At 41.1% G+C, this 16,292-nt stretch overlaps 1 protein-coding gene and 1 non-coding gene across 2 annotated transcripts in view; both read right to left on the reverse strand.

Moving 5' to 3' along the window:
- Window positions 1–16,292, reverse strand: part of LOC140183545 (uncharacterized) — a 74,204-nt gene that overhangs the window by 6,473 nt on the left and 51,439 nt on the right. Inside the window, exon 4 of the mRNA XM_072231993.1 lies at window positions 1,340–1,750. Within this exon, the coding sequence (XP_072088094.1) occupies window positions 1,340–1,750 (411 nt within the window). The remainder of the gene's footprint in view (window positions 1–1,339; window positions 1,751–16,292) is intronic.
- On the reverse strand, window positions 10,399–10,506 carry LOC112793338 (small nucleolar RNA R71). The gene has a single exon (XR_003198035.1). It is a non-coding gene; the product is annotated as a small nucleolar RNA R71 (small nucleolar RNA).

The following is a 16,292-nucleotide window of genomic DNA, read 5'->3' on the forward strand; positions in this document are numbered from 1 at the left end:
CGTGCTGCTGGTGCTGCCGAGTGATGCCTGTGCGCCAGAATGATGCTACCGAGCCTTCCCTTGGTGCGCCAGAGTGGTACATGTGTGTGCATCACCAAAATGCTGCCCTGCCCTCGCGGAGGATAGGGCAGTGTTTCCAAAAGTGAAGTTCCAAGTTCGAAACTTGGTGGATGCACACGCTACTTCTTTTCCTTGGTTTTCTTGGCACCAAAGTAAGGCCTAGTTTCTTGCTTCCTCATGGCCCTTAAAGATGCCTTTCGTTCCTGCCTGAATTTTACGCCAAATATGGATTACTATATATCATTGGAAAGCTCTGAATGTCAGCTTTCCAACGCAACTGGAAGCACATCAATTGGACGTCTGTAGCTCAAGTTATACCCCTTTGAAGTAGGCATGGTCATGCTGTGAGCGGCCAGATTTTAACTTAGCGAAAATTTGCTCCACCCTCACTTTGTTTCATCATGATTCTGCCCTGCCCTTGGCAAGGGCAGGGCAGTGTGCGTGCTGGCTGCTTCCTTCTTTGATTTGGTCATGGGCCACGCTTTTAAAAGCGTGGCCTAAGGCTCCAAAGTGTACCCCAACTTCAAAGTGTACCCCAAAGCTCTTTTTTTCTCCTTTTTTTGTGCTTCTTTGCTTCTTTTTCTTCTTATTTCCTACAAGATTTATAAAATTAAAAGATCAAGGAAATCTTCCAATTAAGTACAAAAGAATGCAATATTTAAGCACTAATCATCAATTTCTTGTATGAAAAAGCATAGAAAAATAGGTATATGATGACTTGTCATCAGGAGTGATCTTCCAATGGGTGCTTCATAGCTTTATCCAGATTGAAGCTTACTGTTCTGCAATCTATCTCAAAAGAATAGGTTCTTGAGAAGGCATCCAGCTTGAACCTTGAAGTCTTCAGAAATGGTCTTCCAAATAGGATGGAAGATGGTCTTCTTGATTCATTAGGGGGCATCTCCAAAATGAAAAAATCAAAAGGGAATGTGAGGCCTTTAATGCTAACAAGTAGGTCCTCAGCAATTCCAGCCACTGAGATAATGCTCTTATCTGCCAAAACAAAATGTGTTGCCGACTTTTTTAAGGGAGGGAGTCTCAAAGCTTCATATACAGATAATGGCATGATACTCACACACACGCCTAAGTCACACATACAGTCAGAAAATTGTACGCTATTAATAACACAAGTAACCATGCACGGACCTGGATCTCCACATTTTTTCGGTATGGCACCCATTAAAGCAGAAATAGAGCTACCTAGGGGGATAGTTTCTAATTCATTTATTTTATCTTTATGCATGCATAGATCTTTTAAAAACTTAGCATATTTAGGTACCTGGTGAATCACATCAAAAAGCGGAATGGTTACGTCAACCTTTTTGAAGATCTCCACCATCTTGGGGTCTAGCTCCACCTGCTTTCTGGGTTTCCTAGCAAGGTGCAAAAATGGAATAGGAATGGCGCCCCTTGTAATGCCTGTGCCTCTGGGTGCTTCATTCCTTGGTGTGGTTGCTTTTTCTTCAACCACCTTTTGTACTTTTTCCTCTTCTTTAGCATCCTCTACCTCCACAGTGCTTGCAACTGAAATGTCTGCTTTTGAACTTGGCTCCTCATAATTCCTCTCTTGCAAAGTGGTCCCAGACCTTAGAGTAATGGCATTGATTCCTCCCTTGGGGTTTGGTAAAGGTTGAGAAGGAAGTACACTGGAGCTTGTAAGTTGGTTATTGGAGGTGTTTGATGATCCAATCTGGGAGACGAGAGCTTGTATAGCAGAGGTTAGACCACTACTTTGACTTTCCACAGTCGTTTGTCTTTGTGCAACAGATTGAAGCAACTCGTCATTGGAAGAGGAAAGCGGGCCTTGTTGTTGGTTGTTTTGAGATCCCTAGTTTTGCCTTTGATGAGGTGCGCGATAGGGCTGGTTCTGGTTCTGCTGAGACCAGTTCTGCTGATTATTGTTGTTGTTCCATCTCTGATTTCCACCATTGTCTCGGCCTCCTTGGTTGTAGTTGTCCCTCCATCCTTGGTTGGAGTTACCTCACCATCCTTGGTTGAGGTTGTCTTACCAACCTTGATTGTAGTTCTCACCTTGGTTATAATTGCCGCCCTACTGAAAATATCCTTGATTTGGGCGGTAATAGAAGTTATGAGTAGCTGCTAAGGTGTTGTTTCCTGTTGTAGTTGCGGACATTCATCAGTGTAATGAGTATTGCATGCATATATTTCGCAAACTCTCTGAGGGGCTGGTGCACGAAATTGCAATGACACTCTTGCAATTCCGCACAACTAACCAGCAAGTGCACTGGGTCGTCCAAGTAATACCTTACGTGAGTAAGGGTCGATCCCACGGAGATTGTCGGCTTGAAGCAAGCTATGGTTATCTTGTAACTCTTAGTCAGGATATCAATAATTCTCAGGTTTAATTGTGAAGAGTAAAAGAACATGAAATAAATACTTGTTTTGCAGTAATGGAGAACAGGTTGAGGTTTTGGAGATGCTCTATCTTCTGAATCTCTGCTTTCCTACTGTCTTATTCTTCATGCACGCAAGGCTCCTTCCATGGCAAGCTGTATGTAGGGTTTCACCGTTGTCAATGGCTACCTCCCATCCTCTCAGTGAAAATGTTCAACGCGCTCTGTCACAGCACGGCTAATCATCTGAGCCTTCAGGAGTTTGAAGCTCGTCACAGTCATTCAATCCTTGAAACCTACTCAGTATACCACAGACAAGGTTTAGACCTTCCGGATTCTCTTGAATGCCGCCATCAATTCTAGCTTATACCACGAAGATTCTGATTAAGGAATCCAAGAGATATTCACTCAATCTAAAGTAGAACGGAGGTGGTTGTCAGGCACACCTTCATAGGTGAGAATGATGATGAGTGTCATGGATCATCACATTCATCAAGTTGAGGAACAAGTGATATCTTAGAATAGAAGCAAGCGTGATTGAATGAAAAATAGTAGTAATTGCATTAATCCATCAAGACACAGCAGAGCTCCTCACCCCCAACCATGGGGTTTAGAGACTCATGCCGTAGAAGATACAATAAGAAACGTGTAATGTGTCATGAGGTAAAGATACAATGTCAAAAGGTCCTATTAATAGTGAACTAGTAACCTAGGGTATACAGAAATGAGTAAATGACGTAAAAATCCACTTCCGGGGTCCACTTGGTGTGTGCTTGGGCTGAGCATTGAAGCTTTCATGTGTAGAGACTTTTCCTGGAGTTAAACGCCAGCTTTTGTGCCAGTTTGGGCGTTTAACTCCAATTTTTGTGCCAGTTCCGGCATTAAACGTTGGGAATTCTGAAGCTGATTTGCAATGCTGGTTTGGGCCATCAAATCTCAGGTAAAGTATGGACTATTATACATTGCTGGAAAGCCCAGGATGTCTACTTTCCAATGCAATTGACAGCGCGTCAATTGGGCTTCTGTAGATCCAGAAAATCCACTTTGAGTGTAGAGAGGTCAGAATCCAACAGCATCTGCAGTCCTTTTTCAGCCTCTGAATCAGATTGTTGCTCAGGTCCCTCAATTTCAGCCAGAAATTACCTGAAATCACAGAAAAATACACAAACTCATAGTAAATCCTAGAAAAGTGAATTTTAAATAAAAACTAATAAAAACATACTAAAAACTAACTAAAATGTACTAAAAACATACTAAAAACAGTGCCAAAAAGCGTATAAATTATCCGCTCATCACAACACCAAACTTAAATTGTTGCTTGTCCCCAAGCAACTGAAAATCAATTAGGATAAAAAGAAGAGAACATACTATAGAATCCAAAACATCAATGAAACTTAGCTCCAATTAGATGAGCGGGACTAGTAGCTTTTTGCTTCTGAACAGTTTTGGCATCTCACTTTATTCTTTGAAGATTAGAATGATTGGCATCTATAGGATCTCAGAATTCAGATAGTGTTATTGATTCTCCTAGTTAAGTGTGATGATTCTTGAACATAGCTACTTTATGAGTCTTGGCTGTGGCCCAAAGCACTCTGTCTTCCAGTATTACCACTGGATACATACATGCCACAGACACATAACTGGGTGAACCTTTTTAGATTATGACCCAGCTTTGCTAGAGTCTCCAATTAGAGGTGTCCAGGGTTCTTAAGCACACTCTTTTTGCCTTGGATCACTCATTAAATTTTATTAATCATGAATTAAAAACAAGACTCAAAGATAAACATAAGATAAGACTAATAGTAATAGAGAACAAAAATTTAAATGACTCTAAAATAGACTCCTAATGATAGAGGTTATCACAGAGTTAGGACTCAACAACCTTGATCTTGAGAAGTGGATGCTCCCTCAACTTGTGGGGTATTTGACCCTTCAAGGGAGAGCTTCTGGCGCTTCAGTTTTGATTCTACTGTTCTTCCTTAATTTGTTCCATAGCTTCTTGCAGCTTGGCAGCAGATGCTTCTAGGCGGGTCCAGTAGTCAATTTTAGGGAGTTCAGGGAGGAACTCCTGCACCCTCCTTTTGATAGAATTATCTTGCATTTGTCCTTCCATTAACTTCTTGGTGATTGGATGTTCAATTGGGATGAATTCATCTATTCCCATCCTCACCCCAGCATCTTTACATAGCAAAGAGATTAAGCTTGGGTAAGCCAGTTTGGCTTCAGTGGAATTCTTGTTTGCAATTGTGTAAATCTCACAAGCAATCAGATGATGAACCTCCACTTCTTTTCCCAGCATAATGCAATGAATCATTACTGCTCTCTTGATAGTGACCTCAGAACGGTTGCTAGTGGGCAATATGGAACGCCCAATGAAGTCTAGCCAACCTCTTGCAATTGGTTTGAGATCTCCCCTCTTGATTTGGTTTGGGACACCTTTTGAATTGGTTGTCCACTTAGTTCCAGGGAGGCATATGTCCTCTAAAACTTGATCCAACCCCTTATCTGCTCTCACCATTCTCCTATTAAAGGATTCAGGATCATCTTGCAGTTGAGGCAATTTGAAGACCTCTCTTATTTTGTCCAGATGGAAGTAAATAATTCTCCCTCTGACCATGGTTCTGTAGGTATGAAAAGTAGTTCCAGTCATTCTCTGCTTATCTGTCAGCCACAGATTTGAGTAGAATTTCTGAACCATGTTTCTTCCAACCTTTGTCTCAGGGTTGGTTAGAACTTCCCATCCTCTGTTTCGAATTTGCTCTTGGATCTCCGGATATTCATCTTCTTTCAGATCGAATTTAACTTCCGGGATCACTGACCTTAGACCCATTATTTTGTGGTAATGGTCTGCGTGTTCTTTGGTTAAGAACCTCTCTTGACTCCAAAGATCCTTTGGAGCATTCTCTTTCTTGCCTCTAGAATTGGTTTGTTTTCCTTTGGGAGCCATGATCTTGATGAGCCTTAGCTTAGTGATCACGAAAAAGCACACCAAACTTAGAGGGTTGCTTGTCCTCAAGCAAAAGAAAAGAAAGAGGAGAGAGAGGAGGAGAGCAAATTCGAATGGTGGGGAAAGGGGAATGGCCGAGCTTATAATTATAAGGGAGGGGGGAGAGATTTCAAAAATTTTGAAGGAGATTTGAGAAGATACGGAAGGAAATTGTGAGATATTTGAGTTTTTGAAGAAGATTTGGAAAGGATTTGAAAGAGATTTGAAGAATGATTTTAATTTTTAAGATTTGAAGGTGAATGATGAAAGTTTGAAATGTGTTTATGCAGAAAATTATGGATCAAACAAAGAAAGTTTGAAAAAATTTGAAGTGGAAACCAAAATCTCTGTCCCCCACCTATCGGCGTTAAACGCCCAGAATGGTATCCATTCTGGCATTTAACGCCCAAATGTTGGCCAATATGGGCGTTTAACGCCCAGCTAGGTACCCTGGATGGTGTTAAATGGCAGAAACCCCTTCATCACTGGGCGTTTTGCTAAACGCCCAGGATGCTGCACACCTGGCGTTAAACGCCCAGAATGGTGCCCATTCTGGCGTTTAACGCCCAGAGTACCCTTTACTGGCATTTTTTTGCCAGCAAGCTCCTTTTCTCTGCTTTTTGCACTGAATCCTTCTGTAACTCTGTGAATTCCTTCAATTTTGATGATCTCCCTTTGAGAATATGTATCAAACTTTTATTAAATAAAACAGATAACCTGCTAATGACTGGGTTGCCTCCCAGCAAGCGCTTCTTTATCGTCTTTAGCTGGACCTTTTACTGAGATTCATTCAAGCCTCAGCTTTGAGCATTCTTGCTCAAAATTGCTTTCAAGATAATGTTTGATCCTCTATCCATTAACAATGAACTTTTTATCAGAATCAATATCCTGATGCTCAACATATCCATATGGTGACACTCCTGTAATCACATACGGACCCCTTCATCGGGATTTAAGTTTTCCTGGGAATAGTCTGAGCCTAGAGTTGAAGAGCAAAACTTTTTGTCCTGGTTCAAAGACTCTGGATGACAACTTTTTGTCATGCCACTTCTTTGCCTTTTCCTTATAGATTTTTGCATTTTCGAAGGTGATGAGCGGATAATTTGTACGCTTTTTGGCATTGTTTTTAGTATGTTTTTAGTATGATCTAGTTAGTTTTTAGTATATTTTATTAGTTTTTAGTTAAAATTCATTTTTCTGGACTTTACTATGAGTTTGTGTGCTTTTCTATAATTTCAGGTATTTTCTGGCTGAAATTGAGGGACCCGAGCAAAAACCTGATTCAGAGACTAAAAAGGGCTGCAGATGCTGTTGGATTCTGACCTCCCTGCACTCGAAGCGGATTTTCTGGAGCTACAGAGGCCCAATTGGCGCGCTCTCAACGACGTTGGAAAGTAGACATCCTGGGCTTTCCAGCAATATATGATAGTCTATACTTTGCCCAAGATTTGATGGCCCAAACCGGCGTTCAAAGTCACCCTCAGAATTCCCAGCGTTAAACGCCGGAACTGGCACAAGAATGGGAGTTAAACGCCCAAACTGGCATAAAAGCTGGCGTTTAACTCCAAGAAGAGTCTCTACATGAAAATGCTTCAATGCTCAGCCCAAGCACACACCAAGTGGGCCCGGAAGTGGATTTTTATGTCATTTACTCATCTCTGTACACCCTAGGCTACTAGTTCTCTATATATAGGACCTTTTACTATTGTATTGAGAGCTTTTGATCATGTTTTTATGATTGAACCCTCTTTGGGAGGCTGGCCATTCGGCCATGCCTAGACCTTGTTCTTATATATTTTCAACGGTGGAGTTTCTACACACCATAGATTAAGGTGTGGAGCTCTGCTGTACCTCGAGTATTAATGCAATTATTATTGTTCTTCTATTCAATTCCGCTTGTTCTTGTTCTAAGATATCACTTGTTCTTCAACTTGATGAATGTGATGATCCGTGACACTCATCATCATTCTCACCTATGAACGTGTGCCTGAAAACCACCTCCGTTCTACCTTAGATTGGGTGAATATCTCTTGGATTCCTGATACACGATGCATGGTTGATCGCCTGACAACCGAGCGCTCGCCTGACAACCGAGCCAGCCATTCCGTGAGATCAGAGTCTTCGTGGTATAGGCTAGAACTGATGGCGGCATTCAAGAGAATCTAGAAGGTCTAACCTTGTCTGTGGTATTCTGAGTAGGATTCAATGATTGAATGACTGTGACGAGCTTCAAACTCCTGAAGGCGGGGCATTAATGACAGACGCAAAAGAATCACTGGATTCTATTCCGGCTTGATTGAGAACCGACAGATGGATAGCCGTGCCGTGACAGGGTGCGTTGAACATTTCCACTGAGAGGATGGGAGGTAGCCACTGACAACGGTGAAACCCTTGCATAAGCTTGCCATGGAAAGGAGTAAGAAGGATTGGATGAAGACAGTAGGAAAGCAGAGAGACGGAAGGGACAAGCATCTTCATACGCTTATCTGAAATTCCTACCAATGAATTACATAAGTATCTCTATCTTTATCTTTATGTTTTATTCGTATATCATCATTCATATCCATTTGAGTCTGCCTGACTAAGATTTACAAGGTGACCATAGCTTGCTTCATACCAATAATCTCTGTGGGATCGACCCTTACTCGCGTAAGGTTTATTACTTGGACGACCCAGTACACTTGCTGGTTAGTTGTGCGAAGTTATGTTTATGCCATGGTATTGAACACCAAGTTTTTGGATTCATTACCGGGGATTATTTGATTTGTGAAAAGTATTGATCACAATTTCGTGCACCAAGTTTTTGGCGCCGTTGCCGGGGATTGTTCGAGTATGGACAACTGACGGTTCATCTTGTTGCTTAGATTAGGTATTTTTTTTCTTCAAAGAGTTCTTAAGAATGAATTCTAGAGTTTCATGATGATCTGTTGAAATCTGGCTGGCTATGAAGCCATGTCTAATTTCATTGGACCGAGGTTTCAACTTATCATCACAAGAGCTTGTTGATTTCTATCAATCTTGCTATTGGAGCAGTGATCTGCTAAGGCTTGGATGGCCTTTGGCCATGTCTAGTGTTTTGGACCGAAGCTTTCTTTGAAAGCTTGGCTGGCTGTGAAGCCATGTCTAATTCCTGGACCGGAGTCTTAGACTAAACATTGCATGATTCCTGGAATTCTCATTAAGAATTTTGATACCTTCATTTTCTTTTTCCACTTAAATTTCGAAAAACCACAAAAAAAAATTTAGAAAATCATAAAATCCAAAAATTTCTTGTTTGAGTCTAGAGTCTCATTTTAAGTTTGGTGTCAATTGCATGTTTCTGTTTTTCTTGCATTCATTCATGTGTCTTATTGATCTTCAAGATGTTCTTGATGATTTCATCACTCTGATCTTTAATTCCTCTTGACTTGAGTGTTTATGTGTCTCATATGCATTCTCATTAGTGTCAGTAGTATACAAATTGCTAAGTTTGGTGTCTTGCATGCATTATTATTTGATTTTAGTTGCATTTTGATTATTCCTCACTATTAAAAATCCAAAAATATTTTTAATTTGTGTCTTTTCATGTCAATAATACAGAGAATTGAAGATTCAGAACATACAGCAGAGAAATTATACAGAAAAAGCTGGGCGTTCAAAACGCCCAGTGAAGAAGGACAGACTGGCGTTTAAACGCCAGCCAGGGTGCCTGGTTGGGCGTTTAACGCCCAAAAGGGTAGAGTTTTGGGCGTTAAACGCCAGAATGTGCACCATTCTGGGCGTTTAACGCCAGGATGGCACAAGAGGGAAGATTTTGTTTTCAATGCAAATTTTTTTCAAGTTTTCAAAATCTTTTCAAAATCAAATCTTTTTCAAATCATATCTTTTCAATAAAATCTTTTTCAAATTCAATTTCTTTCTATTTTCAAAGATACTTGCTATCAATTAATGATTTGATTCAACATTTCAAGTATGTTGCCTTTTCTGTTGAGAAAGGTTTATTGTTTGAATCATATCTTTTCTTGATAGCCAAGTCATTAATTTTCAAAATCAAATTTTTTAAAAATGTTTTTCAAATCATATCTTCTCAATCACATCTTTTTAAAACCAATCATATCTTATTAACCACATCTTTTTCAAAATAACTTTCAATCAAATCTTTTTGATTTCTAATTTCAAATTCCTTTTCAGAAATCACTTGATTTCTTTCCCACTTTTATTTTCGAAAATCAATTAGTGTTTTTCAAAATGTTTTCAAAATCTTTTACTTGATTTTCGAAAATTACTTCCCCTCTTCTCACATCCTTCTATTTATGGACTAACACTATTTCTTAATGCAAAATTCGAACTCCATCTTCTTTGATAAGTTCGAATTTTCTACTTCTGCCTTCTATTTTTCTTTTCCTCTGACACCTCAAGGAATCTCTATACTGTGACATAGAGGATTCCACATTTTCTTGTTCTCTTCTCTTTCTTATGAGCAGGAGCAAGGACAAAAGCATTCTTGTTGAGGCTGATCCTGAACCTGAAAGGACCTTGAAGCGAAAGCTAAGAGAAGCCAAGGCACAACTCTCTGTAGAGGACCTAACAGAAATCTTCAAAGAAGAAGAACCCATGGCAGCCGAAAACAACAACAATGCCAACAATGCAAGGAAGGTGCTGGGTGACTTTACTGCACCTACTCCCGACTTCTATAGGAGAAGCATCTCTATCCCTGCCATTGGAGCAAACAACTTTGAGCTTAAGCCTCAATTAGTTTCTCTAATGCAACAGAATTTCAAGTTCCATGGACTTCCATTGGAAGATCCTCATCAGTTTTTAGCTGAGTTCTTGCAAATCTGTGACACTGTCAAGACTAATGGGGTTGACCCTGAGGTCTACAGACTTATGCTATTCCCTTTTGCTGTAAGAGACAGAGCTAGAATATGGTTGGACTCACAACCTAAAGAAAGCCTGAACTCTTGGGAAAAGCTAGTCAATGCCTTCTTGGCAAAGTTCTTTCCACCTCAAAAATTGAGTAAGCTTAGAGTGGAAGTCCAAACCTTCAGACAGAAGGAAGGAGAATCCCTCTATGAAGCTTGGGAAAGATACAAACAATTAATCAGAAAGTGTCCCACTGATATGCTTTCTGAATGGAGCATCATTGGAATTTTCTATGATGGTCTCTCTGAACTATCCAAGATGTCTTTGGATAGATCTGCTGGAGGATCTCTTCATCTGAAGAAGACGCCTACAGAAGCTCAAGAGCTAATTGAAATGGTTGCAAATAACCAATTCATGTACACTTCTGAAAGGAATTCTGTGAACAATGGGACCAATCAGAAGAAAGGAGTTCTTGAGATTGACACTCTGAATGCCATACTGGCTCAGAATAAAATATTGACTCAACAAGTCAATATGATTTCTCAAAGTCTGTCTGGAATGCAAAATGCACCAAGCAGTACTAAGAAAGCTTCATCTGAAGAAGAAGCTTATGATCCTGAGAACCCTTCAATAGAAGAGGTGAATTACATGGGAGAACCCTTTGGAAACACCTATAATCCTTCATGGAGAAATCATCCAAATCTCTCATGGAAGGATCAACAGAGACCTCAACAAGGTTTCAACAACAATAATAGTGGAAGAAACAGGTTTAGCAATAGCAAGCCTTTTCCATCATCTTCTCAGCAACAGACAGAGAGTTCTAAGCAGAATACCTCTGACTTAGCAACCATGGTCTCTGATCTAATCAAAACCACTCAAAGTTTCATGACTGAAACAAGGTCCTCCATTAGAAATTTGGAGGCACAAGTGGGTCAGCTGAGCAAGAAAATTACTGAACTCCCTCCTAGTACTCTTCCAAGCAATACAGAAGAAAATCCAAAAGGAGAGTGCAAAGCCATCAACATGGCCGAATTTGGAGAGGAGGAAGAGGCAGTGAACGCCACTGAGAAAGACCTCAATGGACGTCCACTGGCCTCCAATGAGTCCCCCAATGAGGAACCATGGGAATATGAGGCTCAAAATGAGACCATAGAGGTTCCATTGGACTTACTTCTGCCATTCATGAGCTTTGATGAGTATTCTTCCTCTGAAGAGGATGAGTATGTCACTGAAGAGCAAGTTGCTAAATACCTTGGAGCAATCATGAAGCTAAATGACAAGTTATTTGGAAATGAGACTTGGGAAGATGAACCCCCTTTGCTCACCAAGGAACTGGATGACTTGTCTAGGCAGAAACTGCCTCAAAAGAGACAGGATCCTGGGAAGTTTTCCATACCTTGTACCATAGGCACCATGACCTTCAAGAAGGCCTTGTGTGACTTAAGGTCAAGTGTAAACCTCATGCCTCTCTCTGTAATGGAGAAGTTAGGGATCTTTGAGGTGCAAGCTGCAAAAATCTCACTAGAGATGGCAGACAATTCAAGAAAACAAGCCTATGGACTTGTAGAGGATGTTCTGGTAAAAGTTGAAGACCATTACATCCCTGCTGATTTCATAGTCCTAGAGACTGGGAAGTGCATGGTTGAATCCATCATCCTTGGCAGACCCTTCCTAGCCACAACAAGGGCTGTGATTGATGTTGATAGAGGAGAATTGATCATTCAAGTGAATGAAGAATCCTTTGTGTTTAAGGCTCAAGGATATCCCTCTATCATCATGGAGAGGAAGCATGAAGAGCTTCTCTCAAAACAGAGCCACACAGAGCCCCCACAGTCAAACTCTAAGTTTGGTGTTGGGAGGCCACAACCAACTTCTAAGTTTGGTGTTGAACCCCCACATTCAAACTCTAAGTTTGGTGTTGGGAGGTTCCAACATTGCTCTGAGTAATTCTGAGGCTCCATGAGAGCCCTCTGTCAAGCTACTGACATTAAAGAAGCGCTTGTTGGGAGGCAACCCAATGTTATATTTTATCTATTTTCCTTTGTTATTTTATGTTCTTTTGTAGGTTGATGATCATGAGAAGTCACAAAATCAATTGAAAAAGCAAAAACAGAATGAAAAACAGAAAGAAAAACAGCACACCCTGGAGGAGAGCGTGCTGGCGTTTAAACGCCAGTAAGGCTAGCTGTTGGGCGTTTAACGCCCAGTCTGGCACCATTCTGGGTGTTTAACGCCAGAAAAGGGGCACCAGACTGGCGTTAAACGCCAGAAAAGGGCAAGCATTCGGCGTTAAACGCCAGAAATGGGCACCAGCTCGGCGTTTAACGCTAGAATTGGCTCAACACGCATTATTACTTGCCACTTGGTGCAGGGATGACTTTTCCTTGACACCTCAGGATCTGTGGACCCCACAGGATCCCCACCTACCCCACCACTCTCTCTCTTCTTCACCCATTCACCAATCACCTCAACACCTCTTCCCCAAAAACCCTTCACCTATCAAATCCCATCTTTCTCTTCACCACTCACATCCATCCTTCATAAAACCCCACCTACCTCACCCTTTAAATTCAAACCACTTTCCCTCCCAAACCCACCCATACATGACCGAACCATGAGCCCCCCCACTCCTATATAAACCCACCTTCACTCCTTCATTTTCACACAACCAAACCACCACTTCTCCCCCTTTTTTGGCCGAACACAAAGCCATTCCCTTCTTCCTCATTTCTTCTTCTTCTCCTCTCTTCTTTCTTCTTTTGCTCGAGGACGAGCAAACCTTTTAAGTTTGGTGTGGTAAAAGCATTGCTTTTTGTTTTTCCATAACCATTTATGGCATCCAAGGCCGGAGAAACCTCTAGAAAGAGGAAAGGGAAGGCAAAAGCTTCCACTTCCGAGTCATGGGAGATGGAAAGATTCATCTCAAGGGTGCATCAAGACCACTTCTATGAAGTTGTGGCCTTGAAGAAGGTGATCCCTGAGGTCCCTTTTTCACTCAAAAAGAGTGAATATCCGGAGATCCGACATGAGATCCGAAGAAGAGGTTGGGAAGTTCTTACCAACCCCATTCAACAAGTCGGAATCTTAATGGTTCAAGAGTTCTATGCCAATGCATGGATCACCAAGAACCATGACCAAAGTGTGAACTCGGATCCAAAGAATTGGCTTACTATGGTTCGGGGGAAATACTTGGATTTTAGTCCGGAAAATGTAAGGTTGGCATTCAACTTGCCCATGATGCAAGGAGATGAACATCCTTACACTAGAAGGGTCAACTTTGATCAAAGGTTGGACCAAGTCCTCACAGTCATATGTGAAGAGGGCGCCCAATGGAAGAGAGATTCAAGAGGGAAGCTGGTTCAACTGAGAAGGCATGACCTCAAACCCGTGGCTAGAGGATGGTTGGAGTTTATCCAACGCTCAATCATTCCCACTAGCAACCGGTCCGAAGTTACTATAGACCGGGCTATCATGATCCATAGCATCATGATTGGAGAAGAAATAGAAGTTCATGAGGTGATATCCCAAGAACTTTATAAGGTGGCGGACAAGTCCTCTACCTTGGCAAGGTTAGCCTTTCCTCATCTCATTTGTCACCTCTGTTATTCAGTTGGAGTTGACATAGAGGGAGACATCCCTATTGATGAGGACAAGCCCATCACTAAGAAGAGGATGGAGCAAACAAGAGACCCCTCTCATCATCAAATCCCTGAGATGCCTCAAGGGATGCACTTTCCTCCACAAAACTATTGGGAGCAACTAAACACCTCCCTAGGAGAATTGAGTTCCAACATGGGACAACTAAGGGTGGAGCACCAAGAACACTCTGTTCTCCTCCATGAAATTAGAGAAGATCAAAGAATCATAAGAGAGGAGCAACAAAGACAAGGAAGAGACATTGAGGAGCTCAAAGCACTCCATAAGATCTTCAAGAGGAAGAACAAGCCGCCATCACTAAGGTGGACCCGTTCTTTAATTTCCTTGTTCTTTATTTTCCTATTTTTCGAATTTTAGTGCTTATGTTTGTCTATGTTTGTGTCTTGTGATCATTAGTGTCTTAGTGTCTATGCCTTAAAGTTATGAATGTCCTATGAATCCATCACCTCTCTTAAATAAAAAATGTTCTTAATTGAAAAAGAGAAGAATTGCATGAATTTTGAATTTTATAACAGTTTAATTATCTTGATGTGGTGGCAATACTTTTGTTTTCTGAATGTATGCTTAAACAGTGCATATGTCTTTTGAATTTGTGGTTCATGAATGTTGGCTCTTGAAAGAATAATGAAAAATGAGACATGTTACTGAGGATCTGAAAAATCATAAAAATGATTCTTGAAGCAAGAAAAAAGCAGTGAATACAAAAAACATTTCGAAAAAAAAGAAGAGAAAGAGAAAAAGAAAGAAATAAAGTTGTGATCCAAGGCAAAAAGAGTGTGCTTAAGAACCCTGGACACCTCTAGTTGGGGACTCTAGCAAAGCTGAGTCACAATCTGAAAGGGTTCACCCAATTATGTGTCTGTGGCATGTATGTATCCGGTGGTAATACTGGAAGACAGAGTGCTTTGGGCCATGGCCAAGACTCAATAAGTAGCTGTGTTCAAGAATCATCATACTTAACTAGGAGAATCAATGACACTATCTGGATTCTGAGTTCCTAAAGAAGCCAATCATTCTGAATTCCAAAGGATAGAGTGAGATGCCAAAACTGTTCAGAGGCAAAAAGCTAAAAGCCCCGCTCATCTAATTAATATTGATCTTCATAGATGTTCTTGGAATTCATTGCATATTCTCTTCTTTTTATCTTATTTGATTTTCAGTTGCTTGAGGACAAGCAACAATTTAAGTTTGGTGTTGTGATGAGCGGATAATTTGTACGCTTTTTGGCATTGTTTTTAGTATGTTTTTAGTATGATCTAGTTAGTTTTTAGTATATTTTTATTAGTTTTTAGTTAAAATTCACTTTTCTGGACTTTACTATGATTTTGTGTGTTTTTCTGTGATTTCAGGTATTTTCTGGCTGAAATTGAGGGACCCGAGCAAAAATCTGATTCAGAGACTAAAAAGGGCTGCAGATGCTGTTGGATTCTGACCTCCCTGCACTCGAAGCGGATTTTCTGGAGCTACAGAAGCCCAATTGGCGCACTCTCAACGGCGTTGTAAAGTAGACATCCTGGGATTTCCAGCAATATATGATAGTCCATACTTTGCCCAAGATTTGATGGCCCAAACCGGCGTTCAAAGTCACCCTCAGAATTCCCAGCGTTAAACGCCGGAACTGGCACAAGAATGGGAGTTAAACGCCCAAACTGGCATAAAAGCTGGCGTTTAACTCCAAGAAGAGTCTCTACACGAAAATGCTTCAATGCTCAGCCCAAGCACACACCAAGTGGGCCCGGAAGTGGATTTTTATGTCATTTACTCATCTCTGTACACCCTAGGCTACTAGTTCTCTATATATAGGACCTTTTACTATTGTATTGAGAGCTTTTGATCATGTTTTTATGATTGAACCCTCTTTGGGAGGCTGGCCATTCGGCCATGCCTAGACCTTGTTCTTATGTATTTTCAACGGTGGAGTTTCTACACACCATAGATTAAGGTGTGGAGCTCTGCTGTACCTCGAGTATTAATGCAATTACTATTGTTCTTCTATTCAATTCCGCTTGTTCTTGTTCTAAGATATCACTTGTTCTTCAACTTGATGAATGTGATGATCCGTGACACTCATCATCATTCTCACCTATGAACGTGTGCCTGACAACCACCTCCGTTCTACCTTAGATTGGGTGAATATCTCTTGGATTCCTGATACACGATGCATGGTTGATCGCCTGACAACCGAGCGCTCGCCTGACAACCGAGCCAGCCATTCCGTGAGATCAGAGTCTTCATGGTATAGGCTAGAACTGATGGCGGCATTCAAGAGAATCTGGAAGGTCTAACCTTGTCTGTGGTATTCTGAGTAGGATTCAATGATTGAATGACTGTGACGAGGTTCAAACTCCTGAAGGTGGGGCGTTAGTGACAGACGCAAAAGAATCACTGGATTC

This window comes from Arachis hypogaea, chromosome 3 (assembly GCF_003086295.3).
Source record: "Arachis hypogaea cultivar Tifrunner chromosome 3, arahy.Tifrunner.gnm2.J5K5, whole genome shotgun sequence".
Classification (NCBI taxonomy): Eukaryota; Viridiplantae; Streptophyta; class Magnoliopsida; order Fabales; family Fabaceae; genus Arachis; species Arachis hypogaea.